Consider the following 15159-nt stretch of genomic DNA (forward strand, 5'->3'; position numbering starts at 1 on the left):
TGTAAATGTTTTTCATGATCATTAGTTTGTTAGAGGTAAATTTCTCATGGTAATTTTTAAAAATATTTTGGCCTATGATGTGAGACAGAATTGCAATAACAATAAAATAATAGTCACATTGATACATTTCAAGACAGGGAAGACATCTACAGAAAAACTATAACCCCACTAATATGCATGAAGCTTGTCTTGGGTCCAGAGAATGTGCTGCTGAAAGCACTTAGGTAACAGAGTATTATGATTTAACTTCCAACTTAACTCTTCACAGTGTCAAATGGTAAGGCCGTGGTTCTCAATCTGTAGGTCATGACTCCTTTGTGGGTCACATATCAGATATCCTGCATATCACACATTTATAATTCATAACAGTAGCAAAATTAGTTATGAAGTAGTAAGGAAAATAATGTTATGGTTGGGAATCATCACAATGTGAGGAACTGCATTAAAGAGTCGAACAGACCATTAGGAATGTTGACAACGTTCAAAGAATTTTATGGTTGGGAATCATCACAACATGAGAACTGTATTAAATGGTTGCAGCATTAGGAAAGCTGAGAATCACTGCTCTAAGGAGTTTTATAGTTGGGAATCATCACTACGTGAGGAACTAACTGTATTAAAGGTTCACAGCATTGCAAAGGTTGAGAACCACTGCTCTAAAGAAAAAAAAATAAGATCATTTACAAAGATTAATTGAGCTGTTACTTGGACTGACATTATTAGGCAAGACAATTCATTCACTATTTTTTTAAAGCTCTATTGATTTCTTGTTCTTTCTTCCAACACTAATCCTTTACTGAGTGTGCACTACTATTGATTATAACCTATCTTTCAGAATTCAAAGCCTTACCACATTTCCTCTGCTGTTCCTCCTCTCGCTTAGCAAACTCTACTGGACTTATTTGAATTTAACATTCATACACATCATAGCTCCAGAATTAAGTCAGCTGTATGCACCCAGCTTTTCTCATTTTACAGGGAATAGAACCTTTATCCTGAACATGAGTGGATTATCTCTCCTTTTCTCTTAGCCGTGTCAGCTCATTTTTATACTGTAATGAAATGAGACTGTGCCAGGTACACACCCTCTAGTTACCAAGGAATGGAGAAGAGACACAGTAGTCTGTCATGACTGAAGAGTCACCCCAGGCATATTCTCATCAGCTCCATGAACAGTGTGGACACAATAGCATCAGACGCATCAGTAACAATCTTGTGACTCACTTTGTACATGGCATCAGACCCTGTAACCATGTCTCCAATGTAGAAAGAACCCCAAAGACACGCTCAGTGAACATGCTCATTATAAATATGATCCACATGCTCACTTTGGGAGTGCACATACTTAAAACTGGACAGAAAAGTTCTCCTTAGGTGATACATATATGCATGAATTAGGAGCCTCTGTTTCATAGCAGTTAGAAAGGAAGCCAATAGAACCAAAGGGCATTAGAAGTATCCTGGATGAGTCCATTTTTTTGAGACAGGGTTTTTCCGTGTATCTCTGACCTTGGGAACTCACTCTGTAGATCACACTGGCCTCGAACTCAGTGGTGGGATTAAAGGCCTGTGTAACCACTGCTTGACCTGGTGAACTAAGGCTTTTTAATTTACTTACTAGCTAAATGTCCCTAGGCAAATTACTTGATTTTACTGAAACTCATTTTTCTCATTTGAAAAAAATGAGTCAACAGATAGTCTTTCTGGTGATTAAGACTATATTTGAGGAATAACTTTTGTAAACTCTAAAGATCTTTAAAAAAGGACAGGGCTTAAAACACAGAAGGTAGAGATGAAGAATCCTAGGGAGGTACAGTCCAATACAGGCTACAAACACCAGCTGATAAATATTATAAAGGCAGAACATCATAATACAACTCTAGAGAATGTGATTCAGCTCCTGACAATTTTGAGTTGAACAATTAGAAATATGTGATAAAAGATTTAGTAACTAAAACTGTCAAGGACAAGATATATTATGAGGTCAGACTAGAACAAGTAACAGTTATGCTTTTTGCAAACAAGAGTGGCTCTTGTTTATAAATTAAAACTTAACATATGGAAACAATCCAGAACTATCAGCACTTCATTATTGACATTTTAAATGAACAATATCCAAGGGTAACAAAATCTCCTGTTAGGATGTCTAATACACAATTTGGGATGCATATTTCATTGAAACTGACATTTTGTAAAACAAAAAAAGAACTAGAAACACCTTATGACAAGTTTTCTTTTAACAAAGTACTTGACAGAGTACACACAATTCCTAGTACAAATTACGTGCTACTATACAAATTTTAAACAGGACAAAAATAAACCACAAAACACCACTAAGAATGAATAAAATACTTATCAATATTAGTAACCTGCATAAAATGACTCGAAATGTTTTTATTTCTGAAAATGTTTGTGAGAAAATTTATGAAACTGGAAATTCTAAGGGCACTGGGCAGGTATCAAGTAGAATTTTACAAATTAATGAAAGTATAATAGCATAACAGTTTTGAAAGTTCTTAGTATATGTTGAAAGATTAGTATGCTAACTTTTGCTAAAATTAGCTACTAGATGTGTATATTCTGCAGGTGAGAACTTTATTAGGTCAGGTACTACAGATGGCAAAGGAAAGGTAACTAAAATTACAAAACAAGAAAATTCACTCCAAATTTTGGGGGAAAAAATAACACCATAAAATATTTTATTTAATGTTATATTTGGTCTACCAGCATTATGCATCATAAAAATGCTTTAAGTACTTATATAAAAATCTTGAGACAGGAAATGAGTTTAAATATAGCACCAAAACTCCATTTCAAAATTAACTCACAAGCTCAACATATTAGTTTCAATTTATTTTTGTTCATTTTTGGAAAGTAGCTTTAAGGAATATGTGGTAAATAATATATAGAGAAAGCAAAGGGCACTCTTCCCCTTAATCTTCTCAATGAGGCAAACAATCTTCTGAATACTTCAATAAAGTTTTGTCATAAAAATTCTTTAATTTTTCTATTGAAGAAATCTTGCGGGTAAAGAAAGTACAGAAGTTTTCTAACAAAGAATTTTTAATGTAACATATTCACATAGTAAAAGAGGGTTATTTTAAAGCAGTCAAACAGCTAAACAAAAATAACACAAATAAACCCTGACTTCAATCTGGGTATTGTGAAAATTGGGCTGTCAGTCAATTGCTTCAATGTCAGAAGAGAGGTGAACTATTCTAAGAGTCTTCTCAATTCTAACAACACAAAACAGACAAGCTGCATATAAAAGATGCAAACCAGTCTTTTGGAAGCTTATTTATCTTGAACTCAGTAGAATTCTTGACACTGGGAGAAAACTTGTGGGGATAGATTTAAGGTCAAGGTGAGTGTTCCTGGTAAAACATTCAGACCCCAGCTCACTTCATTTCTCTCCCTCCTAGATTTACATCAAGTTAAAGCACCATTTATAATAAATTCATAGTCAACAGGCAATTTAACCTCAAATAAAAGACACTGGGTATCCATAGCTCAGCTGTTAAAATCTAACAGTAAGTATATTAGAAATCTAGTTACCTCAAGAAGCACACAGAATAAAGAGCTCATGGGTGCTTGGGGCTGCTATTTAAGGCACCAAGGAGCCCAAATTTTTAAAGTATTTCCATCACATTGATTACCTAAAGGTGATCCAAAGAATACCAGCAAGAATAGGACACATCTTTTCTTTCATAGGAAGTTGCTTCTTTCATAGGAAGCAACTCAGTTTCTAAGAAGTAAAAAATGATAATAATAAAATATCTTATGACAAGAAGACTGACGGATTACACGATACAATCTCTAAAACTGGATAGTTAGAAAGGTTAACTTCGTAGTTCTTAAAATTCTTTAGTCTTGTTCATTTATCTCTAGTATGAATTAAGGCATAAAGCAGCAAGAGTGCAACTGATTCCAAACAACTTGGAATTTTATTGTAAACATCCCATAAAGAATGGCAACAAATTTAGTCCAGTATTTCTTGTCTTTGAAAGTAATTGCTTATAATGACCAACAACTGCCAAACAAAACATCTTTTATAAACCAAGCCAGTTTTGTTTACTTTTCTTCCCCAACTGAATTTTAGTTTAATGGACAGACTGCCCATACACAACAGCACATCAACTCTTAACTGCATGTTTTTTCCATTTTAAAATTTATGGACACTAAGAACAAACATAAAGTACAGTTTTGTTAATACTGTGTAAAGAATTACAAAAAAAACATGGAGGATAAGTTACAGAACAGAGAAATAAATTACTGATTGCCATCACGACTGTACTATTTAACAAATTAACATTTGTCGTACTGCCTAATGTATATTTGGTGACATATGCAAACACACGTTTTCCAACTGGGCTTCTAGATAAGTCAATATGGGATTGTAAAAGTAAATTATGAATGGTGATCTCAATATGTATCAATAATTTTAATTTTTTTTAGAAAATAATTACTGTCGAAGTCCCATAGTCTAGACTTAATTAAGATAGGTATAAGAATAGGAAATGGGCATACATATAAATAAACACACCTTAACTCTAAACTCTAGGGTCTTTCTATATTTTCTCTTAGAAATGAATGTGAAATTTCCAGTCTGATTGAAGTATGCTAGGTTAAGTGCAGTCTTCATTGTGAAAGAGAAGTAGATATAAGAGCAAGCCCAAGAGGAAAGACAACCAAAGAAATACTTAAGAATTCTAAGACCACAGTAAGGAATAAATATCAAGAAACCTGAGTGCTCTCTATGTTCCATAAAATACAGCACCATAAAAACATTTCACTTAATTGGATTTTAACCCAAACTTTGTAAATGTGGCAAATTAACACTTGGGTGTTATGAGATGTAAAGGAAAAAAAAGCATGCAAATATTTCACCATGAATTTTAAAAGCAAGCCTTAAAAGTGATCTTAGAATATTTTCAGTAACATTCATAAAGCCTTGCATGCCACCAAGATGTTGGTGAATGTGGTTAGCATTTAAAATAAAGGACTTTAAATATCAAGCTCTATTCCTTTCCCCTGAACTATTAATTTCAGATTTCCAAATGTTATTGTAATTGCCTAAAAGGCTGAACATCAAAATGTAGTGAAAATCACATGTTTTAAGACTCCTTTTTTAAGGGCATGGGAATGCAGCTTTAAAGAAGTACCAGTTGGCAAATGTACTATGATTATATGATTCCATAAATACTAAGGTGTGTATCATTACCACAAACTTACACATTTTGAAAAATGCTCCAAAAAGCTTTATTAAAAAGTTAGAAGTGGCATTCACATCTTTCTCTTTTAATCACTGTATTGTCTGATGACAATCTACATGATTAAAACCAAACCAAAAGATAAAACACTCTAATTTACAATATCTGAAAGCCAATTTAGGTTTAGGAGAACTAAAGTGTGTTAAAGGAAACTTAGCAATTTTACTTAGTTCCTTTGCCTCTGGGTGAAACAAAGCACCATAGAAACAATTTCTAGAATAAATCTGATTTCTGGGGAGGGAAAGAGAAAATACAAACAAATGAAAGACCAAATTAAATTAAAAGAAAAGAGGGACACAATTACATGACAAAACCAGAATTGTCATCTAGAAGACATAATGACACGGATGATTTAAGCATTAATAAATGCACAGGCTGAGCTCTAAAGAGGCAAATAATTGGTAGACAGTGTCCTCCATAGAAAATAGTCTCTCTTTTTAATGTCTGGTAGAAGATATGTCAAACTGGAGAAACGCTACATACATATAAGTACACAAAGACTTTTACAAAACCAAATTTAGTCATTAGGCTAGTGGGTTTTTGCATGTTTTGGAGAGCATCCTATTGCTAGATGAGATACATACAGCAAGCCAGAGAAGAAACACATGATTCAATTTTATAAACATATACACATGCTAAGGTCATAAAGCTTGGACTCTGAACATTAGCATTCATGAGAATTATGCTAGCTTACTGACTATTCAGATATAGCATAGGATTAAACATATACATGTGAGTGCTCTCATGGGCCTAAATAGAACACTGGTCATCATTTGCAGAATTCTTAACTCATTCCCTACTTTCTTTGTTATGGCTGAACCCAGATCTTAGTTAGGTTTAAAAGATCTCTAGAAAACTGATATGATAAAGTATTCAATATGATACAAATCATGACACATTTGTAGGAAGTGGTATTTAAAAAACCTAAAATATAAATTGGGGAAAGGGGAAGTCCAGATTAAAAAAGTAAAAATATTATTTCCCAGACTTTTATTTTCACACTTATGAAAATAATTTGCATGCAAACAGAAAAGTATCTGTTTGATTTATAATAAATGATAACTATGCTCACCTAACATACCCTGGTGACTAACTCTTTAAATGCTAATTACTGAAATCAACATCACAGCAAAATGCTGTTCACTAGTATTTCACAGTATTTCACTACATATAAAATATGCTTAAAAATGTCTTTAGCCTTATTATTCTAATTATGTAAGCCTAGAAAATCTTGACATTTGGGGAATAAACGTGGCATTTTTATTTTTCAAAATAAATTATAAATAAAGCTCCAGACTGCTAATATCACACAAATGACAATTCTTCTATATTTCAAGAGGTCAGCTCTTCATAGAAGAATGTCAACAAAATTTTCACACTAAAATGGTACACATGATACACATTTGGGGATATCCAGGAATTTAAGCAACTATAGTATGTTGATTGTTGTAGGACAAAATGTTAATGACTCCAGGAAAACACAGGCACAATTTAGTCTAAAAGCCCACGAGATAGATAACTGAAATAGTATATTTTCGTAAAAAGAAAAAAAATCAAATGTAGACTCTCAAATGGGAACATTTTGAATCTATACTATGGCAAAAATGGCAGTTGAGTTTATAACCAGAAATAGTTTTGGTATAGTGAAGAAAAACAACAAAAATATCAGCTTGGTCTGCTCTCTAGCAACAGACATTAGTGCCATTAACAGTTCATTATATTTTCTTAAAGCCTGAACATCATTTCTACTGCAAGTGAAAATTGCTTAAGGGTATTAGTTCAAGAATAAAACCCCCAACCCCACCGAAAAGCAAAGTTATGTGTGTACTCCTTCCTCTGCACTTAACAGATTTTCAGATGCATGAAATGATTAAAAAGCATGAGACAAACACGTCAGCTTTAGAAATATCCTGGACCACCAGGCATACATTAAGAAAAGGTTTTATCACACAAGTCTGATCTAAGTGTAACAAAGCTGCTGCTACAAAAGCAGAGATCAATTATTATCCCCCCTCTTACTTCAAGAATTTATGTAACAAAGTAGCACATCTGCTATCTCAAATCTGAGGAATAAAATTGATCTTGGAACTGAAGCTCGCTTGTGGAACCACGTGCACACTCTATTGCTGTAAACAAGACCATACATGATTTTAAAGTTTCTTTTTCAACTATAAAATAACGATTCAAAATATCTGTTTGCAGTGCAATGAGGCTCTTTTCTGGAAGTCTAGAACAGAAGAACCCTTTGGAATGAGAACAGAAGAACCTATTAAAGTTGCTTCCAAGTATTAGCTAGCCAAAATATTCCAGCTAAAGTTAGGTGCTTTGATACTAGTTAAGATTCAAATGAAAACCAGTAACTCACGGCTGTTAAATAGAGAGTGGCAGCAGATATATATATATATATATATATATATATATATATATATATATATATATATATATATATATATATGCAGTAGAGCAAGTCTACTTACACAAATACGTTGTATAAAAGCCTAGAGCATATAACACTTAGGAAACCTTGTTAATCACAACTATTAATTTGAGAGTCAATATGATTATTGAAAAACCTCAGCTTATAGCTTAGGAGTATTCATCCCTACGAAGCTTGTTCTATTTCTCCTTAGTAATGAGTAACAGCATCTATTTTCCTTAGCATTTCCAGTAGTTGTAGTTAGTAGAGGTAGCTGAGCTACTGTTCAAAGAAGTTATTCTTTGTGGATGAGGATTTTTTTTTCAAATGTTTAAGTTACGTTTAAGCTACACAAGTTCTATTAATGCAATAAAATATAACAGGAAAAGAAAAATGGATGCAAGAAACTTTTGCATTTGGCACCTTGTCTAGATTGATACCTCAAGTATTCTCTTTTAATAAAGTTAATGCACACATCAGGACACACCACAATGATTTGCTACATATTTACAAGGCACCAACCCTTTCTCACCTTAAACGTGAATTAAGCAAATCAATGAAAAGCATATCAAGATACCCCCCACCCCACCCCAAAACTGCAGTATAAATATATACTTCAGTTCAGTACAGTTCGTGAAAGTTTGGCCTGGGAAGAGTAAAATAATCCAGATCGTTCTTACAATATAGAAACTGTAAACATTTAATAGCTGCCTTTAGGATTGGTGTATTGTGCAAAAGTTATTATTACTGGGTATAGGAATCAAAATGGCAAAAACAAACTATATAAAACTCTGTAAGAAGGTGCTATACTTCTGTGATACAAAAGCAAAGAGGGATATTTTATTGAGATAAAAATGTCATGCTACTCTTAAGAAGCAGAATGCTCCTTTAATGTAGTAAATCTGTAGTGTGTCTGTGTGTATGTATGTGTGTGTGTGTGTATATGTGTGTATATGTATATGTTTGTACGCAAGTGAGCACATGTCCATGCATGTGTATGTGCACACACATATATGTGTGGGCAGAATTTGTTTTAATTTAAGGCCTAATGAGTAAGGCTTGTTTGAACAAATGAAGTGTGGAGATTAAAAGTCTTGAAACAAATGTATACTGGCATAATGGAAAAGCACCAATGTGAAAGGAAGCAGAAGTCCCCACACAACTTGCTTTGTAGATTTTCTGATAAATTCCCTGCAGTAGAAGGCCATTGATTTTATTTTCAAAAATTATTTTAAAATCTCTAACTGTTAATAATTCCATCCCATGAGATGGCTAACCCTGGCTTTTTCTGTCATTTTACGTACTCTGCCTGATCTGGATGTACCAAGATTCAGAGGATCCTCAGTGGAGACAAAGTTGTCATTATCTGAATCATCATTATATAAAACAGTTCTCCTGCCTTGGTTTCTTGTTTTAATCCGTGGAAGTCTACTGAAACGTCCTGCAAACATCGTATCAAATTCATCATCTGCAACTCGTGCTCGTTTGGTTCGGCTGGCTCCTCTAGAGGCACCTCTTCCTCCTCTCCCTCGTCCTCGCCCTCTCCCTCCACCTCCACCTCGTCCTCGACCCCCTCGTCCCCTGCCACCTCTTCCTCTGCCTCCTCTACTCCATCTACCCCATCTTCCCCATCTGCCTCTTCCTCCTGTGCCTCTCGTCTTCCAGTTTCTTTTTCCAGTGGCATGCTGTCTTCTCAGTTTTCTTTTAGGTCTGGTTTGTATGAATTTGCTATAGTCATGGTCTCCGTCTACGTAATCTTGATCTGTCCTGGAAGTGGATTCAGAGTCAGAGTCAGAGCCAGAGGTACTTTCTGAACTTAAACTGGATCCTAACTCTCCACTCTCGGAGGAGGATAAATGTGCTTTTTCTTTTGTTTCTTTCATTTCTTTTTCTTCTCCTCCCATGCTTTCATCCTCTTCTGAAGCACTGAGTAGTTTTCTTTTGGCTCCTGTCCGAGGCTCTCTGCCATCAACATTTGTAAGAGGACCATCAAGGGAGTGATCTAGAGCAAAACATTATTTTTCAAAATTAGGTCTTGACATTGTAAGATAGTCGTTGAGATTAAAAGTCAAAGTCATTGGACTGGGTGTAGATATTAGAAAAGACACTTAGGTCTATTTAAAATGAAAGATATTAAAGTTTGATTCTTGTTCCACTGCTTCTTTTGGAGTTACACAAACAAAAAAGATATGGAAGGATTGTTGGGGATATCTGGGTAGACAGTTTAGCATTAAACTTAAGAATTACAAGGAAACATAAATTACAAGTTTCATTCATTCATTCGCTGAACAAATACTTTGCAATAACTTACTAGTTATTAGAAGGTAGTAGAAGGAGGTTGCAACATGATGCTGAATGAGAAAAGTACCTGCTGTCATAATTCACACTACTGAGGACAAAGTGATGACACAAATGCAACTTGAAGTTAGAGATGAGTGTTAATGAGGGCTGTGTCTACAGGGTGCTATTTAGACAGGATGAAACATTTAAAGAAGCAATTAATGAAGTGACTAGAGAAAGACAACACCTGATTTACATTTAAAAAATGTTCCTGCTGTTATACAGAGAACAGATTGTAGGAAGTAGTTAAATAGAAGTAGAGATCAGCTAAAAGAACTGTGAAGTTAGTAGTCTAGGTAAGGCACGATGAGGTGCAGAGCCGTGATATCTATAATCTATTCAAACATTTCATCCTAGAAGGCCAACCAGAATAATTTTTTTTATTTCAATGGGACCTGTTGAGAATGGTTGACATCAAACACTAAGAACAAAACATAGTATATGTCCTAGATTTTATAGACTAAGAAACTGGGTAATGGGTAGAAGTATTTGCTACGTTGAGAGAAACGCTGAAAATTCAACAAGTTTGGGCAGTGTGCTGAGGAAAAAAAAATCATGATTTTCTAGTTTTAGGTGCCAGTAGAAATCTAAAAAGAAAGACATGAAAGGAATAATCAGCATTTAAAAGGGCAGCTCAATGGCAATATGCTTAGCATGCATGAGACCCTGAGTTCAGCTTCAGATATACACTTGCATGTGTACATATGAAAGTATATCGCCAAAACAAATGAAAACATTATGTAGATATATAAGCTGGATCTCAGAAGACTGTGGAGCTAGAGAGAGAATGCTGTGAATTTTTCAGTCCAGGGAGAGCAAATAAAGGGAAACAAAATGGGTAAGGAAAGCAAGCTATATTATCTTAACATTTACAAATAAAGAAAAAGCACCAGTGGTAATAGGGAAGAAATAGCCACTGAGCCATGAATGAAACAGGAGAGTAAAACAGGAGAAAAGACTGGTGATTACAGTCACAACATTAATTTACTAACGGGGTTTGTTTGGACTGAATTATGTGCCTTCGAAATTCTTAAGTTAAGAGCCTAACTCCCAAAGTGCATGTGGAAACTGAAGCCTTGTATAAAGTATTGAAGATCAACTGAGGTCTAAAATATTAGAGAAAAATTGAAAGTTTCTAAATTTCTCTCTATCTCTCTATCCTGGACACACAATATAGATAGATAGATAGATAGATAGATAGATAGATAGATAGATAGATAGATAGATAGAAAGACACTGTATCACCCCAGAGCCGTGGGGCCAAAGACAGAGAATTATAGTCAGACATACGGCCTTAAGGGACACAACTTAAATGTGGTATTCTATATGCTTGAGGAAAATAAAGGTTTTTTTTTTTTTTCCGATAGTAATCTCTATGCTTTAATTCCCTGGACTTGGGGACTCCAGAACTGTGGGAAAATGAAATCTTGTTTAAGCTGCTCACTCTGGCATCTTAGTATGGCTGTCAGAAGTGACTAATACACTCAGCTACAGACTAAGCACTATCACAGAACAGCAGGAGATAAGATATTTCAGCAGTCTTAGAGGGACTACACAGATGGTCAAGAGGGCCTGCTGTTCTTGCAGAGCTCAGTTCCCAACAAAACTGCTATATGACCAGTCCCAGGGAATCCGATGCTGTCTTATGGACTTCATAGGCACTTCATTAACATGTACAAACTCACAGATAGACATAGACATATGCACATAATCACAAATAAAAATTTTAAAAGAATTATAGAATTAACAAGACTTTACAACTCTGTATATGTGAGAGCTAAACGGAGGGTTAAAAATTCCTGAGTGCTAATTTATAAAACGCTAGACTGCCTCCAACTTCACCATTCTGGATGTTAAGTCAGGAAGATTAAAGAAATCCGAGGTGAGCTTAGACTATGCAGTGACATCATACCTTTAAAAATAAGAGATTGAAGTTGAATGAAAATGATGAGTTTGAGACACAAAGACAATGACCATGGATGACATGTACTTTTAAGAAGCTCTAGAAATGCTGGTGGAATGAAAAGTTGCTTGCGTTGATACATCAGGGAGAATGGTTTAAGATGGGAATGGTAGCATACAGTTTTAACTCCAGTACTCAGGAGGCAGAGGCAGTCAGGTCTCTGAGTTTGTGGCTAACCTGGTCTACAGAGTGAATTCTAGACAAAGATCTACAAAGTAAGATTCTGCCTTATAAAAATATGATGACTGGCTTAGTCAACAGATTATCATTAGACTTCTTTTTTTCCAGGAGCCAAAAACGTCCAGTGAGCTAAACAGTAGAAAACTCTGAAAATACAACTCAGAGCAAGCAAAGCAAAGCAAAAGAACTCTATATGGATATCAGTAGAGGCTCCAAGTCAGGAAATAGCTGACTTGGAGGACATAGGAAAACAGTGTCCAGGGTCTTAAGTACTAAGAAAAGGACACTGGTTTGGCAGTTTCTATTACTGGTGATCTGGGCAGAAGAACTTTTTGGAGAGTGGCTGGAGCAACGGGTAGGGTATAAAGGACAAAGGGATCCTGTATAAAAGAGGCAGGAAATATAGGCTACTCTGTCTACAAGATTTTCCTATAAAGTATTGGTGGCGTAAGTATGTACAATGCAATAGAATCAGAAAAAACAAAATTACAAAATGGGAAACATAAAAGCACATTTTAAAGTAGTATGTTTCAATTGCTTGTCAGTCTTTTAGCTCAGATCAACTATAACATGTTTTAATATTTTTCATATAACCAGCAATATATGTATAAAGTCTATTAAGTTATTTGGTGGTTATAAAACATTGCATATGAAAATTAATGTCCATTTATGTATATATGATTTATATATATGAAGCTAAAATAATAATCTAGTGACATACTTTTAAAAGCAAATTAAATACTTTTATAAACTTCAAATAGTTGGAAAGAGAACTTCCTCTGAGCATGCTCAGGGTGTAGACAGGATTCTGTAAAATAGCCTCTGAATACTAGTAAACTTCATACGATCATGGATTAAGTCAATTATTTTTGCAAGCACCGTATTATTTTCTTCAAATAAAACGTTACTGGAAGAGCTTGCAAGAATAAGACCTTTAAAAATATGACTTTTGAGTCCTTTCAATTTTTATTGACTTGGTTTAATATATGAAAAATCCTAAATGTGTTGAAATCTGGTTCTTATGCACTTGGGAGACAGATTATTCATTTAGTTTTTTTCTCTTATGCATTCTATCTTATATTTTCTTTTAAAGTAGTTATTAGACATCTGTTCCTAATTGTAGTCCTAAAACTCCCTTTGACTTAAATCCAACCATGGTGCAATTCTTACCAAGTGCTAGGACACACTAATTGTATTACTCTAACATACCAGCTTATGACTCATTATCTATCATAAGAAAATAGAGAATATGTTACCGCTCTCATAATCAATTTCCTACCTTGTTTAGCTGGTAAAACTCTATTACGAAATGATTTGGCTTTCCCTGGGTCATGGCTATTTCCACTTCTACTATATCCACTGCAACTTGATGGAGAAAAAGGCCCATCCCCTTCATCATCAAGTAGATACAGTGAAACACCTTCAGCAGCATCTGAAACTTACATTTTAAGAGATTGTAACATTAACAAAATTTCATTTGTTCTTCAGGAAAATTAGTACAGGCTGCTGCATTATCAAATTCAAAATTGTTTTACAACTGGTAGGTCGCCTATACTCCCAAGCTTTGGAAACTCGGATAGGAGGGCAGTGAGTTTAAGATCTACCTTGGCTATTTAGGAAGACTTTAAAACCCACCCCAAAGTAGAAATGAAGACAAGAGAATAGTTTATCATCACTAAACATTCAAACACAAACTGCCTAAAACAGAACAAGGAAACACTTCTATCACATGTTTAATCTCGAAGTCTTATGTCGACAACAGTATTGTACAATTTTTTGAGTTCTTATAAGTACAGTTGCAGACTTTCAAAGGGATATCTAAATTCATCTAGTCAGGGGTTAGAGATGGCTCAGCATTTAAGCTTTTCTAGAGATTCCAACTTGGATTCCCAGAACCTACATGGCATCTTTCAACTATCTGTAACTCCAGTTCTAGGGCACTTGACACCAGCTTCTGGGCTCTGCGGTTACCATGCACACACATGGTATACAAAATACAAGTAGGCAAAACACTCATAAACACAAAATATATGTCTTAGAAGTGATTTTCCAAATCACCTAGTCAAACAAAGAAACCAAATCACCTGACTTAATGTCTTACTGGAAGGCCATGTAAGTAGCACGTCAAATAATGATTTAAAATGCACTTTTAATCTAAATTGCACTCTCTATGGTACTACCACTTCTATATCCTTGAATAATCATCAAACTATAGAAGACAAAAAACAAAGATATATTTACCAGGAGAAGAAAAGGGAGAGCTAGTCCTGGCATAAACCACTGAGGTATTCTGGTCATTTTTAGGCTGTAACTTCATTTGCTTCTGTTTCCCTTTTGGACTGCAAAAAAAATGACCATCTTTCTGTTAATAATTCAGTATAATAAATAATGACAAAAAATTCTTAAGGCAACCAAAAATGAAACTACCTAAAATCAAGCGAAATGTCTAAAATTGGTGATTTGACAAAGTTAAACTTCAACAATTGAAAAGATGAAAAAAATAAACAGTTAAAGGCATAGGAAAATCTACATGACAATAGCTTGGGTCACAAACTCCATTTTCTTGAGGAGACTTCCAGTACTTATTCATGAGCTTTCACAAAGGAGGTGACAGGCACAAAATGCTTTAAAGCAGCAAATGCTGCTCCTATATGCTCTACCTGGGAGCTCTGCTGCTAGATAAGGAGCTGCTGCTGCTTCTCAGACGCTTTCTGTACCGTGGTCTTCTCCTCTTCTGACTCTGGATAGCAGACTTATATTCGGAGATGATATTTTTAATGCGATTTTCAAATAAGGCAGACAACCTCAGTGTCATGCTATAGATCTGGAAAGGTGCAAAGTACAGCCTTGCTTTAGCCATTATTTTAGTTTTAAGAAAAGTATGAGCCTATCTGGACCAACATGAACATCATCTATCTATTTGAAAAAGACATGAGGAATTAAGATGTCATTTTCATTAAAAAAAATAATAAAAGCTTTAAAAGATATTT

General features: G+C 34.7%; 1 protein-coding gene across 3 annotated transcripts in view; it reads right to left on the reverse strand.

Moving 5' to 3' along the window:
- Window positions 1-2667: 2667 nt before the first annotated feature.
- Brwd3 (bromodomain and WD repeat domain containing 3) overlaps window positions 2668-15159 on the reverse strand; it is a 93444-nt gene continuing 80952 nt past the window's right edge. The window contains 5 exon segments of one of the 3 annotated variants that reach the window (NM_001447003.1): window positions 2668-7675; window positions 7726-9688; window positions 13449-13607; window positions 14411-14508; window positions 14830-14993. In NM_001447003.1, coding sequence (NP_001433932.1) covers window positions 8934-9688; window positions 13449-13607; window positions 14411-14508; window positions 14830-14993 — 1176 coding nt within the window. In that variant the 3' untranslated portion in view covers window positions 2668-7675; window positions 7726-8933. 3 annotated transcript variants of the gene reach the window in all.

This window comes from Rattus norvegicus, chromosome X, assembly GCF_021556685.1.
Source record: "Rattus norvegicus strain SHRSP/BbbUtx chromosome X, alternate assembly SHRSP_T2T, whole genome shotgun sequence".
Taxonomy (NCBI): domain Eukaryota; kingdom Metazoa; phylum Chordata; class Mammalia; order Rodentia; family Muridae; genus Rattus; species Rattus norvegicus.